The 16,654-nt window shown below is 38.5% G+C and overlaps 5 protein-coding genes and 1 long non-coding RNA gene across 8 annotated transcripts; 4 read left to right on the plus strand and 2 right to left on the minus strand.

Moving 5' to 3' along the window:
- The first annotated feature begins 592 nt into the window (after nucleotides 1-592).
- On the plus strand, nucleotides 593-3,664 carry LOC123475910 (cystathionine beta-synthase-like). Of its 2 annotated transcripts, none has more exons than XM_045179137.1 (13): nucleotides 593-760; nucleotides 1,175-1,340; nucleotides 1,412-1,470; nucleotides 1,542-1,589; nucleotides 1,646-1,780; nucleotides 1,852-2,066; nucleotides 2,183-2,272; nucleotides 2,344-2,536; nucleotides 2,599-2,691; nucleotides 2,745-2,928; nucleotides 3,004-3,138; nucleotides 3,194-3,387; nucleotides 3,458-3,664. In XM_045179137.1, the coding sequence occupies exons 2-13, from the start codon at nucleotides 1,210-1,212 to the stop codon at nucleotides 3,553-3,555; spliced, it is 1,575 nt and encodes a 524-aa protein (XP_045035072.1). In that variant the 5' UTR covers nucleotides 593-760; nucleotides 1,175-1,209; the 3' UTR covers nucleotides 3,556-3,664. The 2 variants fall into 2 exon arrangements, with proteins under 2 accessions (XP_045035072.1, XP_045035073.1); XM_045179138.1 differs by having other exon boundaries at nucleotides 595-760; nucleotides 3,461-3,664.
- Nucleotides 3,514-5,260, minus strand: LOC123475912 (Bardet-Biedl syndrome 4 protein-like). Its single transcript, XM_045179141.1, has 6 exons — nucleotides 4,915-5,260; nucleotides 4,730-4,842; nucleotides 4,413-4,670; nucleotides 4,198-4,351; nucleotides 4,005-4,127; nucleotides 3,514-3,943 (listed from the first exon to the last, which is right to left on the minus strand). Exons 1-6 carry the CDS (start codon nucleotides 5,038-5,040, stop codon nucleotides 3,722-3,724), a joined length of 996 nt encoding a protein of 331 aa, XP_045035076.1. The 5' UTR covers nucleotides 5,041-5,260; the 3' UTR covers nucleotides 3,514-3,721.
- A 142-nt stretch (nucleotides 5,261-5,402) lies between these two features.
- LOC123475915 (proteasome subunit beta type-3-like) lies at nucleotides 5,403-6,430 on the plus strand. Its single transcript, XM_045179144.1, has 4 exons — nucleotides 5,403-5,552; nucleotides 5,621-5,948; nucleotides 6,010-6,247; nucleotides 6,323-6,430. The coding sequence occupies exons 1-4, from the start codon at nucleotides 5,550-5,552 to the stop codon at nucleotides 6,369-6,371; spliced, it is 618 nt and encodes a 205-aa protein (XP_045035079.1). The 5' UTR covers nucleotides 5,403-5,549; the 3' UTR covers nucleotides 6,372-6,430.
- On the minus strand, nucleotides 6,431-10,059 carry LOC116930447 (transcriptional repressor CTCF). Its single transcript, XM_032937858.2, is given in 11 exon segments — nucleotides 6,431-6,791; nucleotides 6,847-6,955; nucleotides 7,024-7,175; nucleotides 7,249-7,584; nucleotides 7,587-7,608; nucleotides 7,728-7,901; nucleotides 7,971-8,406; nucleotides 8,476-8,710; nucleotides 8,780-8,966; nucleotides 9,050-9,351; nucleotides 9,922-10,059. Coding segments are annotated over 10 exon segments (2,088 nt in total). The 5' UTR covers nucleotides 9,344-9,351; nucleotides 9,922-10,059; the 3' UTR covers nucleotides 6,431-6,648.
- Nucleotides 9,899-10,784, plus strand: LOC116930452. 2 transcript variants are annotated; one of them, XR_004398438.2, is made up of 4 exons: nucleotides 9,899-10,038; nucleotides 10,105-10,217; nucleotides 10,300-10,481; nucleotides 10,554-10,784. It is a non-coding gene; the product is annotated as an uncharacterized LOC116930452 (long non-coding RNA). The 2 variants fall into 2 exon arrangements; XR_004398437.2 differs by lacking the exon at nucleotides 9,899-10,038 and having other exon boundaries at nucleotides 10,076-10,217.
- Nucleotides 10,785-15,674: 4,890 nt separating this feature from the next.
- On the plus strand, nucleotides 15,675-16,626 carry LOC123475962. Its single transcript, XM_045179220.1, has 3 exons — nucleotides 15,675-15,754; nucleotides 15,808-16,421; nucleotides 16,487-16,626. Exons 1-3 carry the CDS (start codon nucleotides 15,675-15,677, stop codon nucleotides 16,624-16,626), a joined length of 834 nt encoding a protein of 277 aa, XP_045035155.1.
- The last annotated feature ends 28 nt before the right edge of the window (nucleotides 16,627-16,654 follow it).

Consider the following 16,654-nt stretch of genomic DNA (forward strand, 5'->3'; position numbering starts at 1 on the left):
TCACCTGTTGGGTTTTAGACTAACAAATTATTTTAACTTTTAACTACAATTCGTAGCATGGCTGGATTCCAGTTTCATTTCAAGTCATTCGAAAAACAATGAATTTCTTCATGATCAAAAGGCTTTTTCAAGTTCGTCTATAGTACTAAACATATGTGGTTGGACATTTTGCTATGCTTAATCTGGAAATCTCTGAATGCACAAATTGCACATCGTTTCCTCCGTCGCTCATTTCGGGCATGCTGCGTGCTCCTATATGACGTTTATCACCAAATCATTAAGAAAAAACCCTTTGACGAAAATGTGCCGTTATATCATTATACTTGAACTACAGATTTCATTGTATCAGATAACAAGTTAAAAACAAAATAAGATAAAAAAATAAGACAACGACTGTTTCCTATTACTAGTTGCTGTAGACCGTGACATCCGTCTCCAGATGGGGTTGCCTGCTTTTAATACAGGACAGTCTATCACATATGTTTGACGAGTACCAAAAAGGGGGTGTCGCTGATGGGTCGATACTCTTACAAGGACACCGTGAGGGCGGGAAGGCATGCCATGTTCACGACGAACATTAGCTCAAGCACTAAAATGAGCTGAAGCTTTAGGTGGCAGTTGGTGAGACGAGCTCGAAAGGAAAAGCTATAGAGAGTAACTGCCTTTGGGCTCAGGAGTTTAGTACTCTTCCGTGTGCGTTGTGAGCTTGGCGCGTTGGTGCATCGTCCGATTCATAGTCTCCTCCTCCTCCCTCATTTTCGTAAGTAATCAATTAACCGATATTATTAGTCCTGCGCAGAAGAACGACTGTCATTTATTTTTAAGTTTGAGAGGAACTGGGCTTACCTCAGAGTTTACACAGTTCCATGTTCGTAATTCCGAATATAAAATCTATTTCAAGGACAACAGTAGGCATTTTGTAGAAGAAAAAAAAACATGGATCTTAGCAGCAAAGCTACAGTGTATGTGTTAGATTAGATGAGTGGTAAGGTCAGGTCAACCAAAAAAAATATGTGGTTAGCTGGCTAAATGCGCATATCTAGAATACTCATAGTAACTCGGTAACTCTATCAATCGAAACCGATTCGTGATATACCGTGGTATTCCAGCATAGCCAAAAAGCTTGATGTCATCCAACACAGTATGTGTCTAAATTTCACTTTTATTTTACAAGGCTGAGTATAAGAAACCTTGTTTGTCGACAACAACATGGCTTCAATCAATAGCAATGTGTCCGAGTCAGCAGCTGCGGTCGAATTCGTACGTCCCGATTTACCAAGTCGTTGCACGTGGCACCGTAACGCTGATCCTGCCACCTCGCCTCACACGGTGAAACCTCTGTAAGTTCAATGTTACATGCAAATTGGATGCTGCAATTAAACAAATTCTAACTTTATATATTTTTTATTAGACAGCCGCGAAAGAAGATCATGACCAATATATTAGACAATATAGGCAACACACCACTAGGTATATTTATAGATTTCTTTTGTTACGTTTCACTCTGTGTCGTTACTATATGATTTTCAATATTCCATTAGTTCGATTGAATTCTATCCCGAAAAGCTATGGGCTCAAGTGCGACATGCGTAAGCATTACATTTACTTTTTAAGTTAAACAAGAAATAACATATCAATACATTAGTTGCGAAATGCGAGTTTTTTAACGCTGGTGGGAGCGTTAAGGATCGCATTGGATTAAGGATGGTGGAAGATGCGGAAAAAGCTGGAAAAATTAAACCTGGAGACGTACTTATCGAACCGACATCTGGAAATACGGGTTGGGATAAACTCCAAGTGTGTCATGACCAGGAAGAATTCTATAAATTTGTTACATTGTTTTGCAAAAAGGGATCGGAATCGCATTGGCGGCTGCCGTGAAAGGTTATCGTTGCATTATTGTTCTACCGGAGAAAATGTCCAACGAAAAAGTAGACACACTCAAAGCGCTTGGAGCAGAGATAGTGCGAACACCAACCTCTGCCACGTTTGATTCTCCTGAAAGTCACATCTCGGTGGCCCAACGCCTAAACCGCGATATCCCAAATTCCATGATTCTTGATCAGGTATACTTAATATAGAGATTTTTCAACAAAAGTTACAATATTTATATTCTCCTCCAGTCTTTATTGCTAGATTAGAAATTATCATCTCATAAAGATATGCATTTTTCAAATTATAGTACCGTAATCCTGGTAATCCCCTGGCCCACTATGACATCACGGCCGAAGAAATTTTAGATCAGTGTGATGGTCATTTAGATATGATAGTCGTAAGTGAAAAACTAATTTAATTCTTTTAATGTTTCATTCTAAAAAAAATTTGTGCAAAATTTCGTCTTAGCTGTCAGCAGGAACCGGAGGTACTGCTACTGGCATTGGCCGTAAAATCAAAGAAAAACTTCCTAATTGCATAGTAATTGGTGTCGATCCCGAGGGTTCCATTCTAGCTGAACCAGCAGAACTTAATGAAACTGACAACTCTGGATTTTATGAAGTGGAGGGAATCGGATACGATTTCATTCCAACTGTTCTCGGTTTGTTTGCTAAAACGGTACGCCTATTTGGCGTTTGGTTTTAACGTATTATTTTTGTGCAGATCGTTCTGTGGTCGACAGGTGGTACAAATCTAACGATAAGGATTCGCTGACAATGTCGAGGAAGTTGATCAAAGAGGAAGGCCTTTTGTGTGGTTAGTATGATTAACCTATTTAGCAATTTCTATGCTAACTCCATCTTGTTCAGGTGGAAGCTGCGGAGCTGCTATGTCAGCAGCTGTGAAAGCCGCCCAAGAGCTTAAGGAAGGCCAGCGGTGCGTCGTCCTGCTTCCCGATGGTCTAAGAAACTACATGAGCAAATTCCTATCTGATCAGTGGATGATGGAACGTGATTTGCTTGACACATCGGGTGACGTTTCCGAAAATCATTGGTAAAGGGTCAAGTGGTTATCTATAGTCGAGTAGAATATCTGTGGGTAAAAAGCCGTTGTTGTGTCCATCATCAGGTGGTCCAACCTGAAAGTTTCTGCGCTTAATCTGCAAGCCCCTCTTTCGATCGTTCCTTCAGTTACATGCCAAGAGGCCATAGACATCATGAAAAAGGAAGGATTCGATCAGCTCCCTGTAGTGGACAAGGAAGGGTAAGACGGTTTTCGCCTTTAAGTCGAGCAGTCACACAAAACTTTTTCGGTTTAGGTCAATTAAAGGGATGGTGACACTGGGGTCTTTAATGACCCGCTTATTGGCCAAAAAAGCCGACCCTAAGACACCAGTGGAAGATGTACTCTACGGTCAGTTCAAGCGAGTAACGCTCGGAACGCCGCTCGGAAAGGTGTCACGCATTCTGGAACGCGACCATTACTGTCTGGTCGTTCATAATCAACGTCTGTGTATGACTCACTTTTCGTAACGTATTATTACCAGAACATTTTACTAGCTTTGCTTTCTCTTTATTCCCAGCAGATACAAGTGATACAGTTGAAGAGCGCACTGTGGTGGTTGGCATTGTTACTCAGATAGATCTTCTGAATTACATCACCAGCCACATCCAGATTTAAGAAACTAAGCCAAACGAAATAATTTTTTACCGCAGAAGTCGAACCCAGCATAAGTTTCGGACCATTATTAGCACATATAATAAACGGTTACTAAACTGAAAAAAAAAAATTACTATCATGGTTGTTCCTTGAGAATGAAAATTTTCACGCATTCGTCATCTAATTGTTAGTCGTCCGTTTCTTCATTAACGAAAGGTAAGCATGCCGAAATAAGCGCCACTAGCTCTTGATCCACGAAACTGCTAGTTGTGGCATAAACGGCAGCCGCTCTCCAGTGGATAAAGGCGGAGCAATATTGGTGCAAAGCTGCAAATACGAGCCCCAAGTTAAACAACGTTTCGCTGGACGTTGAATCGATATCACGTGCCCGCAACAAACACGTTAGCGCCTAGAATTATAATAATTCTATACTTTTACACTAATTACGTTTCTTTTGCTCCAAATTATACCATGACAAATTTGTCTTTGTAGAAATAGCAGAGACCTAAATTGTTATATATGCTTGCCGATTCCATACCACGACAAACCAACTCTATGTATCGGTTTACGGCGTCCTCAATCTCATCTCGTCTCTAATAAAATAAAGTAGGGTAGCCTAATTATTGAAGCATGTTAGCAACAGAAGCCTAAATGAGGATATACCTGATGTAAAACAGCAATTTCATTTAATGCCACGGTGTTGTTATCATCTAGCTTGATGGCTGCTGACAGAGTTTTCATTGCGTCTTCGTCGAAGTTCATATCTACACAGAGTTTACCAAAGGTGGTGTAAAGTTGACTGCTCTTAGGAAACAGTCTGTTGAGACATAAGCGTTAGATTTGCGTATGCCAACATGGTAGGTGCAATTTCTGTTGACCTTAAGGATAAACGAAAAACTTCAATCGCCTCTCCTGTTTTACTCTGACGAATTAGGCAAGCTGCTAGTAGTTTATAGATGGCTTTGCTTTTACAGATTTTGATTGCTTCTCTGCAGTTTTCCTCGGCCAAGGCATATTCTCTGAGGTTAATGTTGCAAAGAGCGAGATCATGCAAAATCATAAAATCTGGTTGTGTTATCAGGAGTTTTGCAAGCGTAAGCGCTTCGACGGCTTTCTTATATCGTCCCTGAACAATTCTAAGCTGACTGATTGTTAGAAAATAAATTTTACTTCTAATATTAATGAATTAACTTACAAATATTTGGCGATTTCTTGTAAAGTTCCTGGATTATTGGGATTCTTTGCATAACACAGCTGAAACAGCTGGGAGCTTTCTAGTATTTTCCCTTCGGCATAATATATACGTGCCTTTAAAAAAAATGTAGTAGAGAAATAATTTTAAGAGGAAGTCTTACTAATTTATTCGTGCAACATTTTTACTTGCACGTAGATAGAGTATTCATCTTGGTGATTATTACTCTTTGTTGATAAATCTTGAATGATTTTCTTACAAAACGCATAGTCGCCGCGCACAAAATGATATTCTAGCAGCCAATTCTTTTTCATTTTTTTATAAAAACAGAGAAAAGGAAAAAGTCACAAAATTAGTTGTCCACCAAAGAATACGACACAATTTCGATATTCGATGTTCAAATCTTAGTTTCTTATGTTGTGAACCTGTTTCTATAGCGACCATAACGACTAACTAAACGGAAGAATATAGAATAACGAAAATGGAAATAGAGTATATTTGTGACGCGAGCGTAGAGTGAATCTTGTAGTTCACATTAAAAGAGGGCTTGTATTTTGTTCCGATTGGAATTTTTGTAAATTTAAAAATGTGTAGGGTCACAAATCACACGGTTTCAAAAGCTTCCAAAGTTGGACGGTTTCTGATTTGAGAAATCAATGCGGTTGACGATTACGACAGTAGATGGATTTCACAGGTTTCTTTACACGTTACACGGCGCTAGTGTCGCAGGCTGCTGAGTGGATGACAAGTGAAAATTGAAAATTGGGATATTCATTGACTACAAAACGAAACATTCGTTAGCAGCGTCGGTGAAACTCATAACATGGTAAACCTTAGCACTTTCCAAGAAAAAATCCCAGTGTTAATTATTGTCTCTTTTTGTTTTATTCCTAGTCCATCTTATCGTACAATGGTGGTTGCGTTCTTGCAATGAAGGGGAAGGGATGCGTGGCGATTGCATCTGATCGTCGTTTTGGAGTCCAAACTTCCACTTTGGCAATGGATTTTCAAAGGATTTTTGAAATGGGTCCTCACCTTTATGTTGGTCTTCCTGGATTAGCAACAGATACTTTAACTGTTCATGAAAGGCTAAGATTTCGCCTTAATCTCTATGAACTGAGAGAAAGCCGCAAAATCAAGCCACAAACTTTTTCAGCTATGGTTTCAAATCTCTTGTATGAGAGACGCTTTGGGCCTTATTTTGTTGAGCCTGTCATCGCAGGTAATTTCTCTTGTGCTTATCATTATGCCTTTTATATTTTGATCATTAATTATCTACATAGGATTGGACCCTGTTACCTGGGAGCCATTTATTTCTGCCATGGATCTCATAGGCTGTCCTAATGTGCCTGAAGATTTTGTTGTGGCTGGCACATGTGCTGAACAACTGTTTGGTATGTGTGAGGCATTGTGGGAGCCCAATCTAGAACCTGATAGCTTGTTTGAAACAATCAGCCAAGCACTGATGAATGCATTTGACAGGGATGCTATATCTGGTTGGGGAGGTATTGTTCACGTCATGTAAGCAAATATCAAGAAATAATTAATCATATCAAAAGTATTCTAATCAGTTGAATTTTGATTTTTTTGAAATAGTGAAAAGGACAAAGTAACAACCAGGCTACTCAAAACCAGGATGGATTGACATTTTTTCTTATGTGTGTTCATGTATTTTGGAACTGATAATTACACCATTTAAAAATGTCCAGTTATAATGTGTATTGTTTGCATCAAGCCAATTACAGTGGACAGAAAAGAAGATAATCAACTTTTTAAAGACGCATCGAAAAGAGATACTTATCGGCAAAAATGTACTCGCAGTTCTATTTTTGTCCACAAATTTTCCAACCGTAAGAATTCCCGTTCAGAATACAGTTCACACTTGTTAAACACTATTGACGTGCAGAGAGGCAACATAAATTTCACTTGTCATCGTCCTCGTCTTCTTCATCGTCATCATCGAATCCGAAACAGTTCGCCACGTCCTTACTGGTATCCTGAGCTTTAGCAACCTGAGAACTACGACGTACCCGAGGAGTGGCTTGCATGGAATCCTCTATTTCATCTAAATAGTAGAAGTTGTCAAACATCTGATATTCAAAATAAAAAATTTTTCCTACCATCCAAAGAGGTCATGGTATTGCCTTCTCCTTCTATCAAGGAACCGTCCATTTCTGTAGCCCCCTCTACTTCCATCATGGTGGCTTCGTCTTCGTCTCCGCCTTCACCCTGGTATCAGAAAATCATACACTATGAATAGGGAAAGATTTTACATTTCATCTAGAGTCGGATAGTACCTCTAACTGGATAACTTCAAGGACAACGTATTGCTGCCCATCTTGACCTTGAACAGAGACCAATTCTTCATTGGAGTTGAGACCAAGGCTTATGTCTTCATCCTCCATATCTGTCTCTTCCCCTTCCGTAAGCCCTTCTAAACTCTGGCCATCTAATTATGGCAATGAAGCAAAAACAGAATTGAATGGAATACACCATACGGCACGTAAGAAAGTGTAACACACCCTTAATACGCTGTTTGCGAGCAGCACGGAAGGCTCGCAACTCTTGCTGAGCGGCATCTGGATCATGAAGAGCCAAATGACGAATAAGATTGCCTTTATGGCGGAAGGGTTTTCCACATTCCGGACATTCGTGCCGTTTCTCTCCAGGCGGAGGAGGCACGTAATCGGGATTGTGGTACAAGTTTTGGTGACGGCGTAATAACTGCTTTTGCCGGAAGCACTGATCGCACTGATCGCACTGATAAGGTTTCTGGTCGGTGTGAATCAGCATGTGTGATTCCAAGTGGCGTTGCGAGATCGATGCGTAAGCACAAAGGTCGCACTTAAAGCATTTTCCCCTTCGTGAGTTTTGCTGTGCAACTGCGAGAGAGTGAGAAAAAAGAGAGACAACATTGTAATGCAAAGCTTATCCAGCAGCCATATGAAAATATCCGGCAAACAATTAAAGATAAATTACTACATCAAAATCAGTGTCATACCTTGAAAGTATAGCGATCGGGGAAAGATTTGCCACATCTTTTGCATTTTAAGGGCTTCTCTGACGTGTGCAATTTTTGAACGTGAATTCGCAGATCAGTCTTTCGGCCACAAGTGGTTGGACACAGTTCACACTGGAAAATCGGTTTATTCCCTGTGTGGATGAGTTTATGAGCCTGTCAAAATAAAATGTGATTATCGTATGCCACTCTAATCGATAACACAAACAGGTTATTAGCACGTACCTTGAGACTGTTGGATTGCGTGAATCGTGCATGGCAAATATCGCATTCGTAAGGTTTTTCACCAGTATGTATGCGCAAATGTCGCTTCAACTTGAATGTGTCTGGGCTGGCATACGTACAGTGGGGACACTGGTACGGCCGCTCACCAGTGTGGCACCTCATATGACGTTTGAGCTTGCTTAACTCGACGGAAGCGTAGTCGCACTCGGTGCAACGATGTGGTTTCTCGTGTGTGTGACGGTAGCGTACGTGGCGAACGAGCTCTCCCGAAGTTGTGAACGAACTATGGCAATGTTTGCATCGATGTGGCTTTGTGCCCGTATGAGTGTTAACATGGTTTTGAAGTGAAGCCAAGGTCTTGAATCCTCGGTCACATACACTGCACTTGTGCGGACGCTCCTCGGAATGACATTTCATGTGCCGAGACAACAGATATCTTGATGATAAGATTAAATAATTAGAATTCAAACCCAAACTTTCTTAGAGTTAAGAAACGAAAACTTACCGCTTAGGGCTGGTGTAATTACAATAATTACACATATGCGCTTGTGAGACGGTCTGTGTAACTTTCTTCGCACCACCTTTGGTCATTCTTGGTTTGATATCTTCATCCTCGGAATCCTGACCATCGCCACTACCACCTTCTTCACCTTCGTCGAAGTCATATACAGCTAGATTTTGGTCCTCATCTTTATCTTCATCTCCATCAAAATTCTCATCATCTTCACCTTCTTCATCTTCTGATTTAAGAATTAAGAAATGAGATCATGTAAGTAGGTCAATGCAAAAAAATTGAAATTGAAATTTACCTTGTATAACTTCACCTTCAGTACCATCAAGAACCTCAGATGAAATCACAGCTTGCTCACCTCCATCCGGTTGCTGTACAATCAAAACATAGCTAACCTCACCTGAAGATGATTCTGGGGGGAGGATGGTAACCGTTTGGTAGCCACCTTCACCTTGCGCAAGCACAACTCCTTCATCTCCTGAAGTCTGCAAAAACAACACAGAAATGAATAGAACAAAAACAGTTAGACATCTTTTTATCAGGGTGGATAATAACAACACAAACTCACTCCATTGTTAGGAATAGACACCATGGTACCTCCATCTTGGGCAACAAGAGTAGCTGTACCATCTCCTCCATCAATGTCATTGCTTTGATAGTAGTACTGTCCACTCTGGTCCACAAAATAGGTGCCACCATCTTCAGGTGTATCATTAGCTTCTACATCATGTGGAACAACTGCTTCTTTGCTTGCTAGTTGGGAACCTGGTATCTGGTTTGGATCTTCAATTTCCTTGTTGAAAGTATCGAGATAATTTTGTATCTCACTTATAGATTCTTCTTCTTGCTTCAAGGCCGCCATGGATAGCTCTAGCTATATAAAAAAAAGACAATGAAGTCAATCTAGTTTAGACGATAAAACGGCAGACGAAGGACGTCATCGAGCTGTAGAAAGTTGGGGCTTGGCAAAAGCAGCTTTACAACAAGTAATGGGCGGGAAATGCTAAGTCTGAACCAACGCCATATTGCCGAAATACGTCGCCATTTCCGTGGTAAAATGTTAATCAACGACACGTTTAATGGCAACAATCACGACACCGAGATTCTTCACCAACAGATTCGAAAAATAACGATTAAATTCAGTGAGATGCGCTCTCTGGCGGTCACTGAAAAGAACCGTCATTTCATGAAGAAGGAGACAGGGGGCATTGGAGTTGGGAAAATTGCGCCATATTGACAAGTGAGGCGCTGACGGCCATTGAAACCGGGGTGTCTTTCACCAAGCCGCTGTTAAACGGCCGAGTTTATCCTTGTAATAAACATCAAACTTTCTTTTTGAGCACGAAATTGAAGTAAAATACCTCCCGTTCAAATACAGCTCGAGAAAAGTAATTAAAAACACAAGAAAGAGATATAAATGAATGAATTAAAGTGACATACCGTTGGTTCATTGGTCGAACGATGAGGGCGCGATGTTGGGAAGAATCAGAAACTTCGGACAGAACCGTTGCGGACTTGCGGCGTTGCTAGTATTTTATTTTGGCTTGGGGCTCGTGGGTAATAATCGATAGTTAACAATCGATTGTAATACTAAAACGATTTTCGTCTCCCTTTGATCAATAGCAAACGTCTGCTAGCCTAAGAATCAAGAATTGATATTCTTAAGAACATATTTTGTTTATGAAACGTTAAAAACAGATGATTGCATTGGGAACACTACCTTCCTTCAATAAACGGTAGGCTATTGAAGAATAAAAATTTTTCTTATTTTAATGAACTAAAACGAAATTAATTTGTGGTTTGTCTTGATAATTAAAGTCACTGGATGGTTGATGGCTGAGATTGCTATTCTCCAGCTTCCAATCTGGGGTGTTTACGTCGTTCAAAAACAAAACAGACAAGTTTGAATTCAGATTACGATCTGCGGTGAAAAAGGGCCCACCCAGGTTCGTCAACTATAACCAGTGGCACCTAAAGTAAAACACAAAACTTGAATTCAGGTCAGAAACATCAGCAGATGTTACATTAGAACTTTATTGATCAACATTTTTCAAATCTGTGAGTAATTACAGATATTTAAAGCTAGTCTCCTTCTAGCAGATGAATGGGAACCACAAGACACTGAAACCAAACATCTCTGGTTACAACAAGCAGTTTGTGTGCTTCAGTTGAATTCCCAATCCTAAGTGGCTTAGTACTGCTACAGTGCTGAAAATTATACTGTCCAAACCTCTTGTGTCACTAGTGTTTAAATCTAGAGATGAACTAAATGGAAAGTGTGGTAATAAAAACTTCTCAAAGTTGCTGCTGTCAAGAATGACAAGCATTGATTACTTTACATAATTCATAGGATAGTGCTTGAAATTTGAAAAAGAAATTTACATAAAATTATAGAACAATGTTTGACATTTTGAGGAATTATCATGTTATCTAAAGGACAGTGCTTGAAATTTGAAAAAAAAACCCCTAAATGTATAGAACAATATTTGGCATTTTGACAAATTATCACGTTTTACAGGACAGTGTTTGCAATTGGAGGAATAACAAACAACAGATGCAGGTGGTATTTAGAAGAATGCAGAATGAGATGGTATTTAGAACATTTAAACAATTAGTCGTTATAATATATGCATGTGGATAGTTAGATATATATTTTTTCAGTGTTCTGTCGAATAAGGAAAGACTTAATTCGTTTTGTAAACGAATACGAATAAGCAGTACAAACGAATACGAATAACGAATAAAAAGGACGTTTTATTTGCGAATATCAATAATATTCGAATAACGTATAACGAATAAATTTTTGATTAAAATATCCAAAGTCAGAAACCTCTGGTTGCTCCACTATGGCTTTTTTCCCTTTCAGAAAAGAGGTACCCTCTTGCAAGGAACACTATACGAAAAATCGAGGATTTTAGGGCGGAGCGTAAAGCCACGTTCAGACTACAGCCTTTTTGAGCATTTTACGTACTACGTATAACGTTTTTACGCTCCGAGTTACGTAGCTGGGAACGGAAGAGTGTTCAGACACAACACTCTACGTAGTACGTAATACGTAAACTCAAAACGTAGTCAAAACGAAGTCAAAACTGAGCGTACGTAAAAATGAGATTGATCTCATTTTTACATAAGTTTTTGGGACGTTCTACGCACTACGTAGCCAAAATCTATTACGCTTGTCTACATTCTTTTGTTTTTTCAGGTTTTCTCTCCTGTTTATTCATTCTGGGATATGTCAGGTGTAGAATTGTAAATTTAATAATTAATTTTTTTAATTTTTATTTTAAAAATAAATATTGGGCCTACTAAAGTTGCCAAAAAGAATTCCCCTAACAAATTCAAGTCGCCCCCAAAAAATCACCGATAAAGAAAATCAAAAAGTAAATATTATTTCATGAAATCTTTTGCAACTATTTTGGTTTATTGCTTATTCTATTTTAGGTCTTCAAGAAATTGGTCAGAAGAAGAACGTTTCGTCCTTAGAACTTTTATCAATAAATATAACAAAGAGCTACAACAGGTACAAAAATCTACAGCAGACGCTAGAATCTCCGCAGAATCTAGCCTACTCTACGTAAATTTGACAGTGTAGTCTGAACAGTCTACGAACACATTTACGTAAATATGGCTCCGTAAAAAACGCAGCGAAATTTACGAAGTACAAACGTAAACTTTTAACGTTATACGTTATACGTTATACGTAGAAAAGAGCTGTAGTCTGAACGATACTTAAGAGTAATTTTCCGCCTGGTGCGAGCGTTATCTGGCTGGCTACAAACATAGCCCACTGGATGTAGCAATTTCTGTTTCCAGATCACATTTCTTGTGAACCCGGGGCACAACAATATTGAAAACCCATGACAGCCCTACAGAAAATTTTTTTAAAAATACAAGAAATGTAATCTGGAAACAGAAATTGCTACACATACTAACCAAGATACGTAGCAATTAACTAAAAAAAAAAAAAATAAAAAAAAAATAAAACACTGATTCACAAAATCCACTTTGTATTGGGAAATAACACTTTCAGCCAATACAGACAACGCAAAATATGACATAAACAGCCAGAGAAAATAGCGGACATCGAAACAATTGACACGCGAAACCGCGATGTGAATTGCCTCTATTACCGTACCTAGTTTTTGCGAAAACTAGGTAAATAACCTAGCAATACCTAGTTTTGTAAAAAAACTAGGTATTTTACCTAGTAATACCTAGTAACAAAAAAAAAACTAGGTTGCCACCACTAGACGCGCTGAAGTCCATTCCAAGTTGGAAAAAAGGAGGTAGGAAGTGCGTCAAAACGATTGAACGGGCAAGATAGGGAAGCTCCCGGCTTTAACTATTACATCCAGTGTGCTATGCTACAAATGAGTCTCTGCAAGGAGTGAACACCAACACACCCGCAAGAGGCGCTCTCGTCGGGTGGAAAACGTCTAGTGTTCCCCCGAAAGAGTACCCCTTTTCTGAAAGGGAAAATAGCCATAGTGGAGCAATCAGGGGTCTAAGACTCCAAAATATCAAATAATAATGGAATTTATGCCATTAAAAATAGTAAATATTTGTACTTAACAGCAATAAAAATGAGATTTTTTACCGAACAGAAATAAAATTACTTGTTCGAAATTGTATTAGAAATTATACAATTTGGAGTTCCAATACAACGAATAGAGCAGTAAAACATCCTGCGTTGCGCGTTTTCCACAAATGCGAAAATCTCATTTGAGTCTAAGTTGTCTGCTGCGGCTGCAGCGTCTTATGGAGAAACCATCTTCTTCACGTTAAAAATTAAGTTTTCATAACTATAATTTAGATTTTCCCCTTTTCTTCCTAGCAGTGGGTACCCTATTCATCTTTTCATTCCCCATTTTTTTTTCTAGCCCCAGTTCTATCTACTTTATTTTTATTTTATTTTTGTTTGTAAGTTGCCTGTCTCTTTTAGCCGAAGAATTTCGTTTGCTGCCAGAAATTCGTCTGCTACAAGGGGATGAACAACAAACCATTCACAAACAATAGCTAAACACTGCACGCTCTACCGAAAAGCTACAAGTCGGTATTAATTATTGAATATTGTTGTCGTATAAACGCAACATATTATTTTAGCGCTAAATTTTGGGATATCGACATATTAGAATACTGACATATAAACAGTGTTCTGTAACGTTGTGGTTATAGCTCCCGCCCTTGATATAGCGATGCGTCATGCATGGTGCAAATCTCATAAATAAATATTGCAGCATTTTATCGATAAAAATGTGAAAATGGTGGATGATGGAACATCAACTTCACGTGACTGACCGTAAGTAAACTTGATGACCTTTAGGGGAAGTGAAAGAAGACATGGAAGAACTGCGGGAGTAGAGTGGTAGAATGGTGGGTGGTAGGTCTGAGGTGAAGGAGGGAAAGAGAATGCAAAAATGGTATAACGCCAAAGGGCCACATTGGAATTGGTGTGAAAGTGAATTAATTACAATACATTCAATTTTGCGCGCAAAAAATAAAATATGTAATGATATTACACATTAATCTAGTGTATGGTAGCTTTACGGTAGTGCGTGCAGTGTGTGACGCGGACTCAGTGTTCAAATTCCAGGTAGATCCACATCTAGACTTTAAAATTTTTAAAAATGTTTGAGTAAAATTTTCTTCTACGCCTCAGAGGAAAAAGAGGGGAATTGGGGAAAAAGGGGAAAATTGGCGTAGGGTACGCGGGTATTTCCCCGCCAGACGCGGGGGGAAGCTACGGTAAATGAATATTTTCAAAGTGGATTTACTACCTCAAGACATCCTTTGCACCCCCATAAACTAGGTATGGTTAAATTCGTCTAATTAAGACAAATCTTTCCATGCTAATTATAAGTTTCTATCTAAAAGTTAGGGATATTAGGATACTGCCAATAATCCATTTATTGTTAGGTCTCAGCTTCCAAAGCCTTTAGCATGGTCTATAAACTAGAGGTCTACGAACTATCGTCTGCTCGCAATTTTGTCTTCTATTTTTTGAAACTAAAATCCAGGCTGGTCGCGCACTATCTCGTCTATGCTTTGCGACGAATCGCGCAGTCACTTTTTCTACTGAGGAAAGTCGACTCTTATCGACTGTCTATAAGAGTCGACTTCTCCATTAGAGTGTGCCTTTTTGAATGCTAGGTTGAATTTTTGCTTTTTATACTGAGGACAAGTCGACTCTTATCGACTGTCTAGAAGAGTCGACTTCTCCATTAGAGTGTGCCTTTTTGAATGCTAGGTTGAATTTTTGCTTTTTCTACTGAGGACAAGTCGACTCTTATCGACTGTCTATAAGAGTCGACTTCTCCATTAGAGTGTGCCTTTTTGAATGCTAGGTTGAATTTTTGCTTTTTCTACTGAGGACAAGTCGACTCTTATCGACTGTCTATAAGAGTCGACTTCTCCATTAGAGTGTGCCTTTTTGAATGCTAGGTTGAATTTTTGCTTTTTCTACTGAGGACAAGTCGACTCTTATCGACTAGTCTATAAGAGTCGACTTGTCCATTAGAGTGCGCCTTTTTAATGCTAGCTTGTATTTTTGTACTGATTATTGTATTTACTTGTTTGAATGTAGGGTTTGAATGTAAAACGTTTGCAGAATAAATATATTTTAAATTCTCGTGTGTATTTTTTATGAACGGTTGATTTTAAAGGTAAATTTAATAAAGGTGATACTCTCACTTGGTGCTGGACTAGTGATGCTTAGGATACATTACAAAAGTGGTACAGGAATATACATAACTGAAGCTTTATTTAATTAAAACGTAAACAGCATTTGTTAATATATATTTAGATCTAATTTAATCTAGATTGTGCGAAAAGTTGCTCGCTAACCAATGGACAAAGTGGTAATCGACTCTTATTGACTAGTTGATGCTTATAGAGTAGTCGATGCTTATGGACTAGTCGATGCTTACTAGTTTATATTCTGTTAATTGATAATTATTATTACAAACTTTTAAACTAAAAAAACTAAAAAAATCTGGAATATTTTTATAACATTTTGCAATTATATAAATTAGAAGTTAATTTAATCATTCTTTAACAACGCCTTTCCGTTGCCTGTGGCAAAAACCATTGATGGACTTTGGCAACTCTGCATGAAAGTCGGTATCAAAAATAATAACACAGAATTGTTTAGCCAGATGCGTCAATTTGGATACGTCAAATTTTATACTAAAAAAATGAAGCAAGTCAAGAAAGTAAAGGATAAAAATTTTATACATCGGGAAGTTACTGATAAATCCAAGGCTCGTCGAAAGAGGTGGAATGAAAAGGCAAAACTGAATAGATTGAAACAGCGTTTTTCTGGAACAGGTATGCGGAAAAAGGTCTTTTCAAAGAAGCCAATGAAAAGGAATCAGCTGTAAACATCCAAAAGAAATCTAAAAGTAATAAAGAAACCTTGCCTACTCATGTTATTGAAGAAAACAATGTTGAAGGATCTAACAGCCATGAGGAAAATCAAGAGTTTCTTTCTGTTGTCGATGAAGGCAACAACCAAGTTCCTTCTGTATTTGATGCTACAAGAGTCATTCATCTGGAAAGAAGAACTATGTTAGAAGATGAAGTTAATCAAACAGAGCTGTTAAATGAAGAAACTGAATCTGATTCAATTCACCAAAGAACACGCAAACCTTGGAATCAAAGAATGAAAGAACGCTTAGATGACTGGGAAAGCGCAAAAGATATTATGTACAAGGCTTTTGTATCAGCCAAAGCTTATAATGGAAATGTGTGCAGCATATGCTCACAAGATTTAAAAGTGTATGTTAAATGCTTGACTTGTAAAGTCACATGTTGTGCAACTTGCGACCAAACTCTACACTGCAATTCTCCATTTCATGAACGTTCGCTATTTACTGATGCAGTATCAGAAAATCTGCTGCCTACTAGTTTTATTGACACGGATGGAAAAGTGATACAACAAGGTAAAAATGGAGAGTCCAGATTTAAAATTGTAACATTTAGCATGTATCTGTTTTCTTGATTATAGACGTTGCTGTTCCGTGTGTTGTTCCTGCAAATTGCCAGAAATGTTTAAAAACTGGAAAACTTCGTCTCCATCCTGGATCAGGAAAAATCACAGTTGTTACAAAAGAAGGTATATATTATCCGTTCACTGGCGATACCTGAACTTAAAAAACTTCCTTTTTTTATTTAT

The sequence above is a fragment of the Daphnia magna genome, linkage group LG9 (assembly GCF_020631705.1).
Source record: "Daphnia magna isolate NIES linkage group LG9, ASM2063170v1.1, whole genome shotgun sequence".
Classification (NCBI taxonomy): Eukaryota; Metazoa; Arthropoda; class Branchiopoda; order Diplostraca; family Daphniidae; genus Daphnia; species Daphnia magna.